The 14,890-nt window shown below is 37.6% G+C and overlaps 1 protein-coding gene across 1 annotated transcript in view; it reads right to left on the bottom strand.

Moving 5' to 3' along the window:
- Positions 1 to 13,655, bottom strand: part of LOC109622759 (synaptic vesicle glycoprotein 2A-like) — a 169,174-nt gene extending 155,519 nt beyond the window's left edge. The window contains exon 1 of the mRNA XM_062846625.1: positions 13,124 to 13,655. Coding sequence (XP_062702609.1) covers positions 13,124 to 13,256 — 133 coding nt within the window. The 5' untranslated portion in view covers positions 13,257 to 13,655. The remainder of the gene's footprint in view (positions 1 to 13,123) is intronic.
- Positions 13,656 to 14,890: the final 1,235 nt, after the last annotated feature.

Here is a 14,890-nt window from a genome sequence, read left to right as displayed (position 1 = left end):
ATGCGGAAGTCATAATCTCGAAGCACATGCCACCATCTGCCTCAAAATATGTGTTTTATCACTTCAATAATATTGTAACTCGTCTTCATATTTCATTCTCACTGTTCATCAAAATAACTCAGACTGTGATCCCTGGTCATGCATTAGGACGTTGGTATCGGCTCAAGCTCAAACGTGTTAGAAACTATTCGACAAACATAAATGGAACCCTTTGCCGGCCAATTCTGGCATCAACACACACTCTGTTCGCTTCTCACGTCTCACTTAATCACTTTAACTAGGCTGACATTCCGTTTGCTTGGTTTCGTATTTATAAAATAGTTTACTTCTGCCAGTGCGATGCATATTATCATTTGTTCCAAAATGTATCTTGGCAAGCCATCCTATTGATTGATCTTTATTACTTTCATTTTCAAATCTGCATTTTATTCATCTCAAGATTCATTTGCTAATCATATTTCATCGATGGATCATTGGCCAACTAAGCAAATTGCACAATTGTTATCACTGGTTTTGTTTTCCAGAAACCGAAATCATTTTGTGGGTAAGTAAAGCCCAAGTCATCTGTCCTTTTTTTCACGCCAAATGGTTATTTTACATAAATCCTATCAAAGCAGTCCTTTCACACGCCAGCTAGTTTTTTTTTACAGCAGAAAATCTGCCCTGTATCTTACCAGAATTCTACAATCTTATATGCAGTTTTGTCGATTTCTCGCAATTGACAACTTATCACTCCTGCAAAGCAGTTCATTGTCCTTTTATTATCCCAGACTACTGCTATTAGACACTACAGCTTTCATGAATCGGTACCGTTCATTGCGTTTCTCTAATTGTTTTCTTAGAAATTATACTTTTTTCAGGCTCCAGAAATGACTACTCTTTCTACTCTGACCGTATTTACAGATATTATATGATATAAAATGTTTCGAAAATTATTAGTGAGTATCCAATGTATTACATAATCTAAGACAGTTTTTTTTTCAATATCATCAAAACTCAAACATAATTTTCACTGCCAAAAACATAGTCACTGTAACATCATATGTGTTCCATTTTTGGTGTAAATCTCATTTCATTGTCATCAAAGTGCTTTCTGAGATAGAGCTAACCAAGTTCACTACACTAAGTTTTTTTTTACACGGGTAGTTTTTCTGCTATAACTCGGTCAATTTTGAGCAAATTCACATGAAAATTGTACACAGGTAGACACGGTTAGTACTACATGTGTACGGAAAATCAGAAAGGTAGGTTCAAAATTGACCGAGTTAAAGCAGAAAAACTACCCGTGTAAAAAAAGACCTTAGTGTATATTCTTATCAAGCAGCAAAATCAGCAAATGTTCCAAAAGGTATCCATAGTCTTCAATTCTTTAGAGTGACCCTTACCTCTAAAATTCCTCTAGGAAGCTATAGCTTTATTTGTCAGCAAATCTGTTCTTTCTCGCGCCAGACTTCTATTGTCACACTTACTTGTCATTTAACATGCGCTTGCATAGCAGTCCATTTATCCGTAAATCTATTTTCATCTGCATAAAATTCTTTCAAAGATGCAGCTTATTAGGTTCCATATTTCCCTATTAGACAGCAGAATCAATAAATGTTTCAAGCGTCCATAGCCTTCCATTCTTTAGAAGTTCATATTCCATCCATCCATTCATCTAAAATTCATATAGGAAGCTATGGCTTTGCTTACCAGTGGTGTAATTCTTCTATTTCTAATAATGTCATTCTTCTATCAGTAATTTTTCGCTACCGGTAGTTCTAATTAGCGAAAAGAGTGTCTCTGTAACCTATTATTAGGCGCTAATCTATACTTTAGCTAGTCTGTCCTTCTTCTCGCCAGACTGCACAACACTGTAGCAAAGCTGTCCTAACGCGCGCCAACTTGCCTCACAATAATAATTTCAACAAAATTGGTATTTCTTGGCTCTCCAGCTTCTGAACCAGTTTTTTTTGCTTAATCACTTTTTTTATCAGTGCTATATATTTTACATGCATCGGTAAATGGGATATGATTTATAGCTTAATATTTTCTTATTATTAACTTGCAACTTAATTTTGTTTTTGAAAAATTGTCCTTCGTTCTTCGCCAGTTTGAATTCTTTTCTTGCAAGTCTGTCCTTGTTCCCGCCAGACTGCTACGGCTACAGTTTCATATTCGCTTGCATAACTTTCTTATTCATCGCCAAATTTTATTTTCATTTTTCTTTGACAAACTGTCCTTTTTTCACGTAAGATTGCATTCGCCTTTACGAAGCTGTCCTTTTTCTCACCAGCTCGTATAACTTTAGCGAAACTGTCCTTTTTCCCGCCAGTTCGCATTATTTTTTTTAAACAAGTCTGTCCTTTTTCAAGCCAGACTGCAAAAACAAAACTATCCTTGAATCACGCTGATCGTTTTTTTGTTTTTGTTAACCGGTGTCTTGTTTTTAATTTTTGCGTCAGACTACTACTGCCATACTTGCTCAAAGTTTAACTCCATATTCACTAGCAAAACTACATCTTACTCGTCAGTTCGCTGTTTATTTTGCTCTTCTTTGCCAATCTGTTCTTTCCGTATTGAGTTTCTACTGACGAAGCTGTCATTTTTCTCGCCAGCTCATCTTTACTCTAGCGAAACAGTCCTTTCTCACGCCAGTTCGCTTTCGTTTTACAGCTAGTCTGTCCTTTATCACGCCAGACTGCATTTTTCCGAGCACTATTTCTTTTAATACTTACTTCCTGGGAGAACTACTGCGCCAATGTCGTGACCGCAGCAGATTATTTCTCGTCTACAGAGGCCGCAGTGAGGAAACTCTTCAAAACCTCACTGTGAGCCAACTCTCGACTTGATCCAATCTGCTGCTTTACTGCTACCAGACGCTTCAACGAGACGACGGCGGAACCAACCGCCAGTCTATTGCTGTAGCTAGGTCCGATCGTGTCTGCATTCGTCTATCAACTGATTCGAGCACGGCTCGGCGCACAGTTTACAGCACGCTAACACGTTGCCGCGTTTGTTCGATTTTGACAGTCGCTCACCCTCTGAAACAATGGGCGATCTTGCGACATAGAATTGGGGTATTTATTTATTTTTATCGACTATGTAGATACAAATGTTTCGTAGGAGACTATTTTTGTTACCAACATTCTTTTTTTGATTTCTATATCCAATCTCCTATTCTACAGACCCCTAGCAGGATCCTCCTTACATCCTTGAAGAAAGTCCCAAATAAACCGAAACGATGGACAAAATAAAATAACAGCGTTATGATATTGTCAAGACTGAGAAGCCACAACAAGGCGAAAAAGGTGGAGATATGCGCATTCTAAGTATAAAGCAGAGGAACGGCTGGTATCGGAAGCGAGAGTGGTCCATTGAGGAGGCAGTTCGGATTCCGAAAGAGAGTCTTGAAGGTGGATGCAATAGAAAAATCTGCTCCCGATGTTATACAAGTCTAGGCTGAAAAGGTGGCATTATGCATGGCACCTGAAATGAGTATTGCAACACATTCCAAATTAGAAGATCGCTTTCTCTTGAGTACAGCATTCAACCCCTCTCCACCCCTACAATGTGTCGAGTGTGCTTGCGAAAGTTGTATGTTTACTGACACACGATTCCGTGGTAGCGTTAACTGTTGTACAACGTGACATGGTGACTCAGTTCAGAACGAGAAAAAAAAAAGAATGTCCAAGTCATTGAGGCAAACTACTGTTGTTGGCAGGCAAGCAGACATACACTAGGCAGCAGAGGCATTATCCGTTCGTCGAAAGGGGATGATAGCCTAGTTTGTGCTTGGAAAATGGAAGTAGAAAACTTTTTTCTTTTATTTTCTCGTTAGATTACTAGTAGTGGCTAAACTCCTTTCACCACATAGTCTCCGGCAGACCATTATGGAAAACGAAGGATGCGAATGTTATCATCGCTTCCTTATGCTGGTTTATACAACCCCCCTGAGGTTGTAGGTATACAACGAGATGAGTTTCTTGAACGTTACTTCGCAAATCGCAATCGGACTACATAGCAAATCCATTTCAAGTTTTGCAACCACTCTAGCAGTATGTTATCGAAAAGCATACAAGTAAACATCCTTCAAACATCCGTTTCTGGCATTATGCACAGTTCCAAACCGGGATTTAACAAAAATCTTATCTTATAATCTGAGCAGCTATAGATAACGCAACTTAAACATCCAGCCCTGAGATGTTGAATGATGTTGCTGTGGCAATACCAGGAGATGCACATTGTACATACACTCTGGTCAACAAGCTGGAGAATTTTTTTGTTCTGGCAGAAGACTACCCTGTCTACTGATGTTTTAGTAGAGTCTATTAAAACGGCCACACACGTCCAACCGGAATGAGAATTATATTTGAACATCGTTGCAATAACCGCAAGTGCGGAAACTGGCTTACACAGAGAGGCAACCATTCAGAAGCAATTTGAATTGGTGAGCAAATGTTGGTTTATCTTTTGTAGGCGAGACGGTTGGAGTGTGTGCTGAGAAGGTATAAGAAGGAAGCACGGAAGTTTTTATTCAGATTGTGACTTGAAGCGATTTAAATTTGTATTCGGTATGCGGTTTTTATTATACTTCTCCTAATCGTTCATCTCTAGACACGCAACGCGTTTAGCCGCATAACACCATGAATTGGGTTTCACTTATGAAGTGGACTTCTGTCACCGAGACAGGCAATCAGTAGTGTTTTTCATGCCTAGTTGAGATAACCACTAGATACTAGACAACTGACTAGCATGCAATGCACAGTGGCACAGCCAAAAACTGAGAACTACGGTGGAAATCTAAACCACACTTCTCAGCACGATGCGACAAAATCCTCGGTGACACTAGCCGCACGACCATGAAGCCACACAACATGAAGCAAACGAGGAAACGGAAATGTGTTTTGCAAATAATTTGGCCATCGTTAATTCTTCATTTCTTTTTTTTTTTTAAATTGCCAGACGATTTTTCGGCAATTTGTCCAGAAATTTATTTGAGAATTTATTTGTCAATTTCTTCAGTTATTGCCCTGAAGTTAGTTTGGGTATTGTTTCAAAAATTCCCTCGAAAACTCTTTAGTTCATCCTTTAGCAATTTTTTCAGACAATTTCTTTGTTGATTCATGGATAGAATACCCCATCGAAATTGCTGAAAGTATTCGCAAAGGGATCACAAAAGAAAATTCCGATATCCAAAACATTGCAGAAGCCATTTAAAGATGAATCATCGATTCAGTTTTCAAAAGATCTACGGAAGGAATTCTCAGAGGAATTTCTAAAGAAAATAAAAACAATCTTTGTAAAATTTCCAAATGAAGAGAATTATCGAATCAATCGCACGGAAAAAGGCTCCAGAAGAGCCACTCATGAAACTTCCAAAGCAATCACCGCATTATTTTTTTTTTTAATAATTACCGAGTTAATACTCAGAAAAATTACCGAAAACGTTTATAAAGCATTTGTCGCAGACATTCCCAAAGAAACTGCGAAGAGAATTAAATAAAAAAGCCTGAGATTTTTTGGAATCTTATGTAGTGTAGTATGCGAATTCCAAAGAAATGTTCAAAGAGTATTCCAGAGAAATTGATGAAGAAACTCCTGGAAGCAATGCTGAAAAATCCACGAAGAAATTGTCCTAAATGTTCTCAATTTTAAAGGACATTTAGAACAGAAATGAATGATACTTTAAAGTAATTCCCAGTTAAACGATTATGTGGTTACACTGACTGGAACCTGCGTTTAGGTAATGAGTAGTGAGTGCGCAAATAGAATTGTATCCTAAATGAATTCATTACCCAAACGGTGCATTACCTGTATGGATTACAAAATTGCAAATCAGTAAATGAAGAGTTCGGCTAAGAGATTATATGGTAAACATTCGAAGTTTCAAGGTGATTTGAAGGGAGTTTTAGGGGGTTTCAGAGGGGTTTCAAGAAGTTTCTAGATCACAGATTGAGAATTGAGATCTTAATTCCGTGTATTTCCAAGTAACAATTCCATTGTTGATTGGTTTCGTTTGATTTTATTAGGTTTTTATTACAGCAATAACCAAAACTCATATGACTACTTTTATGAAAACCATTGATGAAATGTTTTATAGTATACTTGAAGATATCCATAAAGCTAAATTTTAAGAGTAAACAAAACTCTCCACAATTAATTATTACCACAATAAAACTGTTCAAACTCTCAACAGATGGCGATCCGTTCGATTAGTAACGACATCTGCTTGTGGAAAAGCAGAAACTATGACCAGTGTTGAAAAATTCATTTCGTTATATCTAAATTCAATCACCTACAGCTCATTTTAGAAACTGAACCTGAGACAAGCCCATGTACAAGGGGGGGAGGAGGGTTTCTTAAACCCTCCCCATTACCGACGCTTAATACACTAGGCGCCCCTCCGCCTTTTGCCGAAATCGAAATCGAAATCGAAATCGAAATCGACAAGTTTTTCATATACCATATTCTCAGGTTCAGCTTCTAAAATGAGCTGTTGGTGGTTGAATTTAGATATGATGAAATGAATTTTTCAGCACTGACTTTGACAATGCTAGGTTTACTGCGGTCACCATAAAAGTAATCTTGCTTTTGTCTTATTTTCGCCAATTTCGCCTCTCCGAGAGGTTAACTAGCAGGAAGATGCTCTTAAAGAGGTTATCAAGAGGTTTTGATGTATGAATCAGTTTTATTGCTAGTTTTATAAAACTGGTCATGAAAATCTGTTATAGAGCCGAACAAAACTTTAAATATTCTTTGGGTTCAACGTAAAGAAAGACATACGCTACAGTATCATAACGGTTACAACGATGCAGACAGATGGCAAACTTTTCTGGGCCCATCCTTACCAGCTGTTTGTTGGTTTTGAGCTGGTGAATGGCATCCTTAACTCCCCTCAGCGTAGGAGTTGGTTCATTTCCGTCCTCCGCTGCACTGGCGTCGTCGTTTCCTCCGTTGCCGTGGGCTCCCGTGCCTACGTTCTCCACGCCGTTCAGGTGCTGATCGAAGTGTTGCTTCCACCTTTCGATTACCTCACGTCCGTCCGTCAAGAGGCCTCCGTCTTTATCCCTGCATATTTCGGCTTGCGGCACGAAGCCGTTGCGGAATGCGTTGAGCTTCTGATAGAACTTCCGTGTTTCTTGGAAACGGCATAGCAGTTCCATTTCTTCACACTCCACTTCTTCCAGGCGGCGCTTTTTCTCCCGACAGAGGCGGGTCTGCTGTTTCCGCTTCTGTTTATAACGGTCCACGGTCTGTCGAGTCCCTTGCTGCAGCATTACCGCCCTCGTTGCGTTCTTCTCCTCCAAAACCGTTCTGCACTCTTCGTCGAACCATTCGTTCCGTCGATTGCGTTCCACGTACCCGATGGTGCTCTCGGCTGCGTCGTTGATGGCTGCTTTCACTGAACAGGGTGCGTGCGATATTTTTGCACTAAATCATATCGTAATCATAAAACACGTTTTAAAAATAATTCGACAATAGATCTATACTAAATGATTTTTTCGCGAACAATTGTGATTATTTCAATGATTTAGGGAGAAAAAAGTGGTCCTTATATCGATAACCTTTTTGGAACGATCCTGAGAACCGCTGCAAGTCCGTTTTAGTGTTGTTTTCTATATTTTGGTCAACAATTTTGTTATTTTAGGTAAATCTAGAATAGTTTTTTGTACGAGGAGCTGCAATGGTATCATCGTTATGTGTGCCGTTCAAAAAATATCCCATAAATTTGAAAAAGAGGTTTCTAGAAGATGAAAATGCGAACAACTTGAGTATAAATATATGGAGCAGCTGCATACTATCTGCATTTTCTCAGCTGTCAAGAACGCTATGAAGCTGATTTTTTCAGTGTAGTTGGGGGATTCCATAGGCTTGTTACCTACAAAAAACTACATCGCTGGAATGGAAGATAGCGGAGAAATAACTGGAAGAATTCGGAAATTCTAATTTGAGCAATGGTATTCTATAAGGGCTGCTCAAACATTTATGAGAAAATTTAAAACTAAAATATCCTAAGTCTGACCACCTCAATTTGCTGTTTTAGATTCCCATAAGCTACAGCACAAATTTGAGCTGAATTGATAAGGTCTTAGGTATCGCTCGACTAGTCTGAAGTTTATATGGTAAAACTGGTTCAAATATGTGCAAAAATGGCATAGTTTTAGTTTTCTGCCACTAGATGGCACTGGAAGCGTTCAATAACCCTTATTTTCAGTATTATTATAGGGAATTCTATGCGGAACATCTTTGTTGAAGACCGCTAAGTGATCCGATGCTTGCTAAAAAAAAGTTGTACCCTAGACTTAGTGTATCGAAAAAACAACCAGTTTTTATTGATGCTATTCGATTATGTGTCAATTATTTAAATTATAATTTTTGAAGCATATCTGTATCATTACGTCTTGTGTATCATTATCGGGCTTTTACACATTACATTTTACTGATTTCGTCTTATTTACACAACAAATAGTAGAACCCGAAATATTATTGGGCGCGCTAGTGTAAAACATAGGATCTGAAAATATTTTCTCATACCACCACGTTTTTGATTATTAATGATTTTATATTTTTCACAGTTCACTAGAAATATAGTGCATTTGATGATGTGGGATTTATATTTTTATTGCAACCCTTTGATGAAATATTCCTGTTTGAAGGTTAGTGCAAAATTACCGCACGCACCCTGTACTCCAGTAGTCCTCTAAAGGGGCCTCATCGAGCTCGCCCTCGTCTGGCAACGCGGCCTCGAGATTCTGCGCGTATGCTGAGGCGACATCCGGTTGCTTCAGTTGCTCTAGGTAATACCGTGGCGGTCGCCGGTACCATACATTGTTGATAACGGAGAGTTTTGGGCGCAGTTTGACCATCACCAGATAGTGGTCGGACCTCCAACAGTTAATTTTAATTCTGATCCTAACTGAAACTGCAAGTGTCCTATTTTACATGCCAAAAAATAGACGTTTACCAAGTTAATTCACCTACTCAACCATCCATCCTAATCACACCATAAAATAAAAAAAAACATGTAAAATTCACATACTCATCAATTCACTAACTAATGTCGAATTCGTTTATCCCGACATTCCACTGCACCGGTGTAGCAATTGACACCGGATAAACGAACGGTTTTGGTGCTAGTTTTAGACAGCTCATAATGGTATTAGTGAGAGTGCCAACTAAAACAATGGCGGATGAAAAAGAACAAAATAAAAATTGTCATGACTTCCGCGCGTTGCACAAACTATTATGGCTATTTATCTCAAGTTCAAGAAAAAACAGTTTCAAAAGTTTTTAATAGTTAACCCTCTAATACCCAATCCCGCCTTTAGACGGGGTACAGTTTGAGCATTTTTGTAATTTTTGTTTCGTGGAAAATCAAACTTTTTATATTTTTGGCTGATATTTAGGGCTGTTCTGTATATCTCAAAATGGTTTTTGGTGTAATTTGAAGCGTATTTACATTTTTTAAAAATCTTTGAAAAATTAATGTTTTAGTCGCCTTGTAGAAGTCATTGTTTATTTTGTATTAAATCGCTACAATTGACATATTTTAAATTTTTCCCAAATCATTCTATTCTTGTTTAATAGTTCAAGGGAATCGAATACACTCTAAAATTATTTTCCTTGAAATTACACGGAAAATAATATTTTCTGTGAAAAAAAATTAAAATAATAATATTTCAACAATAATCATAAAATCTCAAAATGTTTTTATCTCAAAAAATCCGTTCCCCAAATTGGCTTCCAGGAAAAATATAAAAGTATGGGGTTGTTCAAAAATAAAAATTAGAAAAATCGAAAACTGAAATTGACGAAATCAAGAATTAAAAAGAATCATCTTCCAAAACATGTTTAAATCAATTTTAGATGACGAAAAATGATATTTAGATCAAAATCAAAAATTTGGGTATTAGAGGGTTAATTTGAACATGTAAAGATAAATCAAAAGTAAGGATCAATGGTACTTCTTGTAAACTTTTATTCAAAATATTGGTACTTTGCAATCATTTACATAAAATATACTTATCTAAATATCGGTTTCTTCTAAACATTCTTTAACAAATCCGATGAGTTTATAATATTTATTTTTCAGATTTTTCATTTTTATCACTCCCTTTGAGCAGCCAAAGAGCAGTGTGACAAATAATAAAATTAATATGAGTATGGGGTCTCCAGTTAGCCTAGTGGTTAAGGCTATGGATCGCCAATCCGGAGACGGCGGGTTCGATTCCGTTCCAGTCGGGAAAGTTTTCTCGACTCCCTGGGCATAGTGTATCATTGTACTTGCCTCACAATATACAAATTCATGCAATGCCAGGCAAAGAAAGCCCTTCAATTAATAACTGTGGAAGTGCTCAAAGAACACTAAGTTGAAGCGAGGCAGGCCAAGTCCCAGTGGAGACGTAGAGCCATAAAGAAGAAGAAGAAGAAGATGAGTATCGGTCTTATGTACTGAGAATAAAACGCACTAAACTAGACGTTTATCAAACAATTTTCGTTCTAAAAATGGTTTTAACACATTTATATACAAAATCTGCACTTGTGTATATAATCGTTCTCCGTTTTTTTGTCACTGGTTAGATGGAAAAACTTAATAGAGAAAGACCAATATTCAGTTTCATTGAATACCTATGGAGGATTTTCGGGCTTTTTCTAAATTTGATACAGAATTGGAATACAAACGGCAAACTATAACGTTAAAAGAGACAGATTGATCGCATCAAAAACTAATATTATTGAATATGCATCATATTCATAGTTTTTTATTGTACTAAAAAAATCAATATTTTAAAATAGAGAAAGTATAAAAGCCGTAAAACTAAACCTTTTTAACGATTGAAAAAAAAAAACTCCAGTAGTTTTTTTTCTAACAAACATACAGGGGACATACAAAATGATCGGGACGAGCAAAATTTTCACTTTTCAAAAAATGTCCAATTAGCTGTAGCTTTCCGAAAAGTGCTTCAAATATTCTCAAATTTTCACTGTGAGCTGATCAACTAGTTGTGTATCAGTGGACAAAATTTGGAAAAGATCGGGCTATTCTGCACGAAGCTATAGAGATTATAAAAAAAGGTATAATTATCCGATAGACAACTTTGAGCTGTTATATCTCCGGATTCAATGAACCGAATGCAATGAAATTTTGACAATTTATGACTTATATAATGAGCTTTGAAAAACTTTTGAAATAACCTAAAATTCTTAACACAAAAGAAAATTATAACGATTAGATTATTTTTCTTATAAAACACCAAATTTTCTTAAATTTCAACATGGTTTCAAAATTTAAGATACTAATTATAGTTCATTTAAATTCCCTAATAGTTGATCAACTTACAGTGGAAATCGGAGAATATATGATGCACTTTTCGAAAAGTTACAGCTATTTGAATTTTTTTCGAGAAGGGAAAATTTTGCCTGTCCCGATCATTTTGCGTATCCCCTGTATTACAAGTGACTCTTATTTTCTCAAATTCAAGAGATGAATCAGTCTAAAACAAAACCTTTATAAATACAATAATTAATCATAAACCTCGAGACATTTGCTCTTATTCAGCAAAATTGCGTATTCATTGAATTTTAAATTTGAGTATTACCCAATAATTGAAAGCGGTGGTTTAAATATATTATTTGTAAATAATATTAAAACGTAAAGAAATAATGCAGTAAAAATCAAAGCATCTCAAAACAAAACAAATATTCAAGAGGAATGTTTTACGTATTGCCGAAGAAAAATCAACATTTCTACCAAAACAAAACCACACGACAAGCACAGCGATAAGCAAGTACACCAAAACCTCCATTTAGGTAATGAGTCGGGACTGCCTAAATACAATTTTTAACTAAATGGATTCATTGCCTAAATGGATTCAGTTTATTACCTCAATGGAGTTGCACTCTAAACAAGGTTGCAAAGAAGCTTAAGAAGGGAGAGTGACTAGGAGATTAAAAGGGGGTCATGCGGAGTTTCAGAGAACTTTCACTCTCCACTGGAGGGGAGGGGCTTTAGGGTAATTTTCGGTGGTTTTGGAGGGTCTCAGCTAAGAATTGTCATTTAAATGACTGGCTGGGCATGAAACACGAAAAACCATGCAAAATTCCGCCAGACTGAAAAAATATTGAATGTCGGGTCAATTTTTATCGTATGTTGGGCCACTGTTGGACCAACATTGAACAACTGTTGGGTCTATGTTGGGTTTGGTGGCCAAAATAAAAACAGGTGAATGATAGGTTGATGTCGGGTTTGACGTTAGAAATGATGCTGAACTCAATCAAATTCTAATTAGGTAACGTTACCTAAATGGAGGGACCTAAATAAATTTTACCTAAATGGATCCTACCTTAATGGAGGTTTGAGTGTATTGGTAAATCTAGCTTACTACTTCTTGGTTTAATATTAAGTTAAGTTATGTTTATGTTTGGTTTACGTGCTGAATGTATCACATTCAACATATAAATGGCATGTACTTTTACTAGATTGAAACTGCTAGTTGTGGAGAACATACACCTGGAGAGCAAATTCTGTTCCAGCTTCAATGTAGTGCTAACAAAAAAGAACATTTACTATGAAGCAATGAAATATTCGTGCTATTAAGTGAAGTAGATAACTAAATATGCCTATAGCATCGATTATGCAGAGAAATTTTATTGAGGGACTATTAAGCGTATAATTTGACTTAATAGTCTTCGAGCATAGTATGCATATTTTATGTTTCTTGAAAATATACAGAACTTTTATTTTGGTACATTTTTATTGTCCGATACTGTATGTAAAAATGGAGCGCACTGTATAAACAAGTCAAAATAGTTAAAGATTACTATGGGACAACTATGCGTAAAACGGCAGTTAACTTCACTTAATTATTTATTAAAGGTTGAAAAAATTGAAATTCTTGTTCTGCGAGTCTAATATCATAACTTTTCTAACTGGTGTTGTGGGCCGCACAAAATGTCCATATTACCGTCCAATTTCTAATTTCCAGATTTAGATTCTCATTCTTCAAAAAGTGGACGAAAATCTCACAATTTCAATTCAATGAGAAACATTATTACCAAAATAGAAACCCATCCATTACAGCCTCGGAGTGAACAGAAATCTAAAATTCAATTACCCCCTTCGCCGAAAGTTGAAACTTACCTCCATCGCAGTCTATCGTCGTCATCGTCGACGTCGGTGTTCCATTGCAGCTTGCACCTTTATCAGCTGCCGAATTCTTGCCATGCGGCTGATGGTGCTGATGTTTCGAAGGATCCGCCATTTCGGCCCCCATTTAGCGAGCGCAGTCACAGCAGTTTAAGCTTCCTGTCTCAAATTCGAATCAATTAACCCGCTTAATGGCGATGCTCTGTTCCCTGCCGAACTTCTGACGAACCGACTCTCGCTCTCGTCAATAATTAATGTGCCAAACGAAGCACGGTGTTGTACGGGCGGACAAACTTCAAAGCACCAACGTGAGTACGTTCCCGCTGGTTCTTCACGTCGTCGTGCTATATTCAATCACTCACGACGCGGCACCACTATAAACGACTACGGTGCACTACTGGGAAGATCACTCGCGAACTAAAACTCCCAGAATGCATTTTATCAGCCGCGGGAAACACGTTCTGCTGCTGCGACGGACGGCGACGGCTACACTACGGCCGATAATGGCCAGAGGATGAATATGGAAGCTCACCGAACGACCTTCCAGGAGATGATGAAGGTGGGTTCACACGGTGTGCGTTGCGGAGAGTGGGTTAGATGCGCCTTTTGAGGATATTATTTAAACAAAGTTTATTTCCCATTTTTTTCTAGAATTTTCTTTTTTTTAGAGACTCCACTATAAGCTTTCTTCTGCACTGCCAAAAATGAACCTTAGCTCTAGTCGCCTAAATCTTTCTTGAGCAAGATCCAGGTCTCATGTCCATAGAGGACTACTGTACTTACTTGATACTTGATGGGTTAAACCCGTAGTGCTGAACCTACGCCGAGTGAAGCATACGCTTCCACTGGTCTGGGGCCGTTCATAAACCACGTAGATTTTTTGGGAGGAGAAGGGGGGGGTCTGGTTACAGTCTACGCTCCATACAAATTTCAAAATTTTTGTATGGACAAAATCTACGAGGGGGCAGGGGGGTCTGAGATGGCCAAATTTTGGTCTACGTGGTTTATGAACAGCCCCTCTCGGTTCTAGGCCAATCGCTTCCAGTCACCCTCAACATTTAGAGTTCTTAGGTCCTGCTCAACTGCACAGCCCAGGTGTGCCTAGTCTTCCACGAAGTATGCGATCTATTCTTGGTTCTCTGCTGAATATGGATTGAGTTTGTTGCTTCTCCGGCATACGAGCTACGTGCCCTCCGCAGGCTGCCGTGTTTTATTCGCTTCACTATATTCATCTCTTCATGTTCACCGCCGAGTATTGTTCGCAACACTTTATGTTTGAAGATTACACAGGCTCTCTGATCTGATGATTCTCTCAACGTCCACGGTTCATGGTTTTATGATGGAACCGTTAGAATCAGATTGTACAAGGCGAGTTTGGTCTTCATTCATCAATATCGCACTTCAACAGAGTACCAAGATGAACAAATTCGTCAATAACATCAAACTTTTCACCACCTAGCACCACTTTATCACCACGGCCACTACCAACGTTGACCAACAGAAACCATGTACTTGGTCTTTGTGCTTTATTTATTTATTTATTTACACATAAAGTCAATAGATAAAATGTTTACCCCAATGACATAAAAAAACGAAAGATACATTATTACAACTAAATTTAACAGAAGATACGCTTAAAGCTACGCTTATTTACTAAACGTGACACATTAAAATCAAATACAAAATAACAAGTATTGAACAAACGGGACACATCACGAACCAGCTCATGTAGGCTGTAATTGGTGTTTGCAGGTGGAAGAT

The sequence above is a fragment of the Aedes albopictus genome, chromosome 1 (assembly GCF_035046485.1).
Source record: "Aedes albopictus strain Foshan chromosome 1, AalbF5, whole genome shotgun sequence".
Taxonomy (NCBI): Eukaryota; Metazoa; Arthropoda; class Insecta; order Diptera; family Culicidae; genus Aedes; species Aedes albopictus.
The sequence above is the reverse complement of the archived record's forward strand: the minus strand, read 5'-3'. Positions and strand labels throughout refer to the sequence as shown.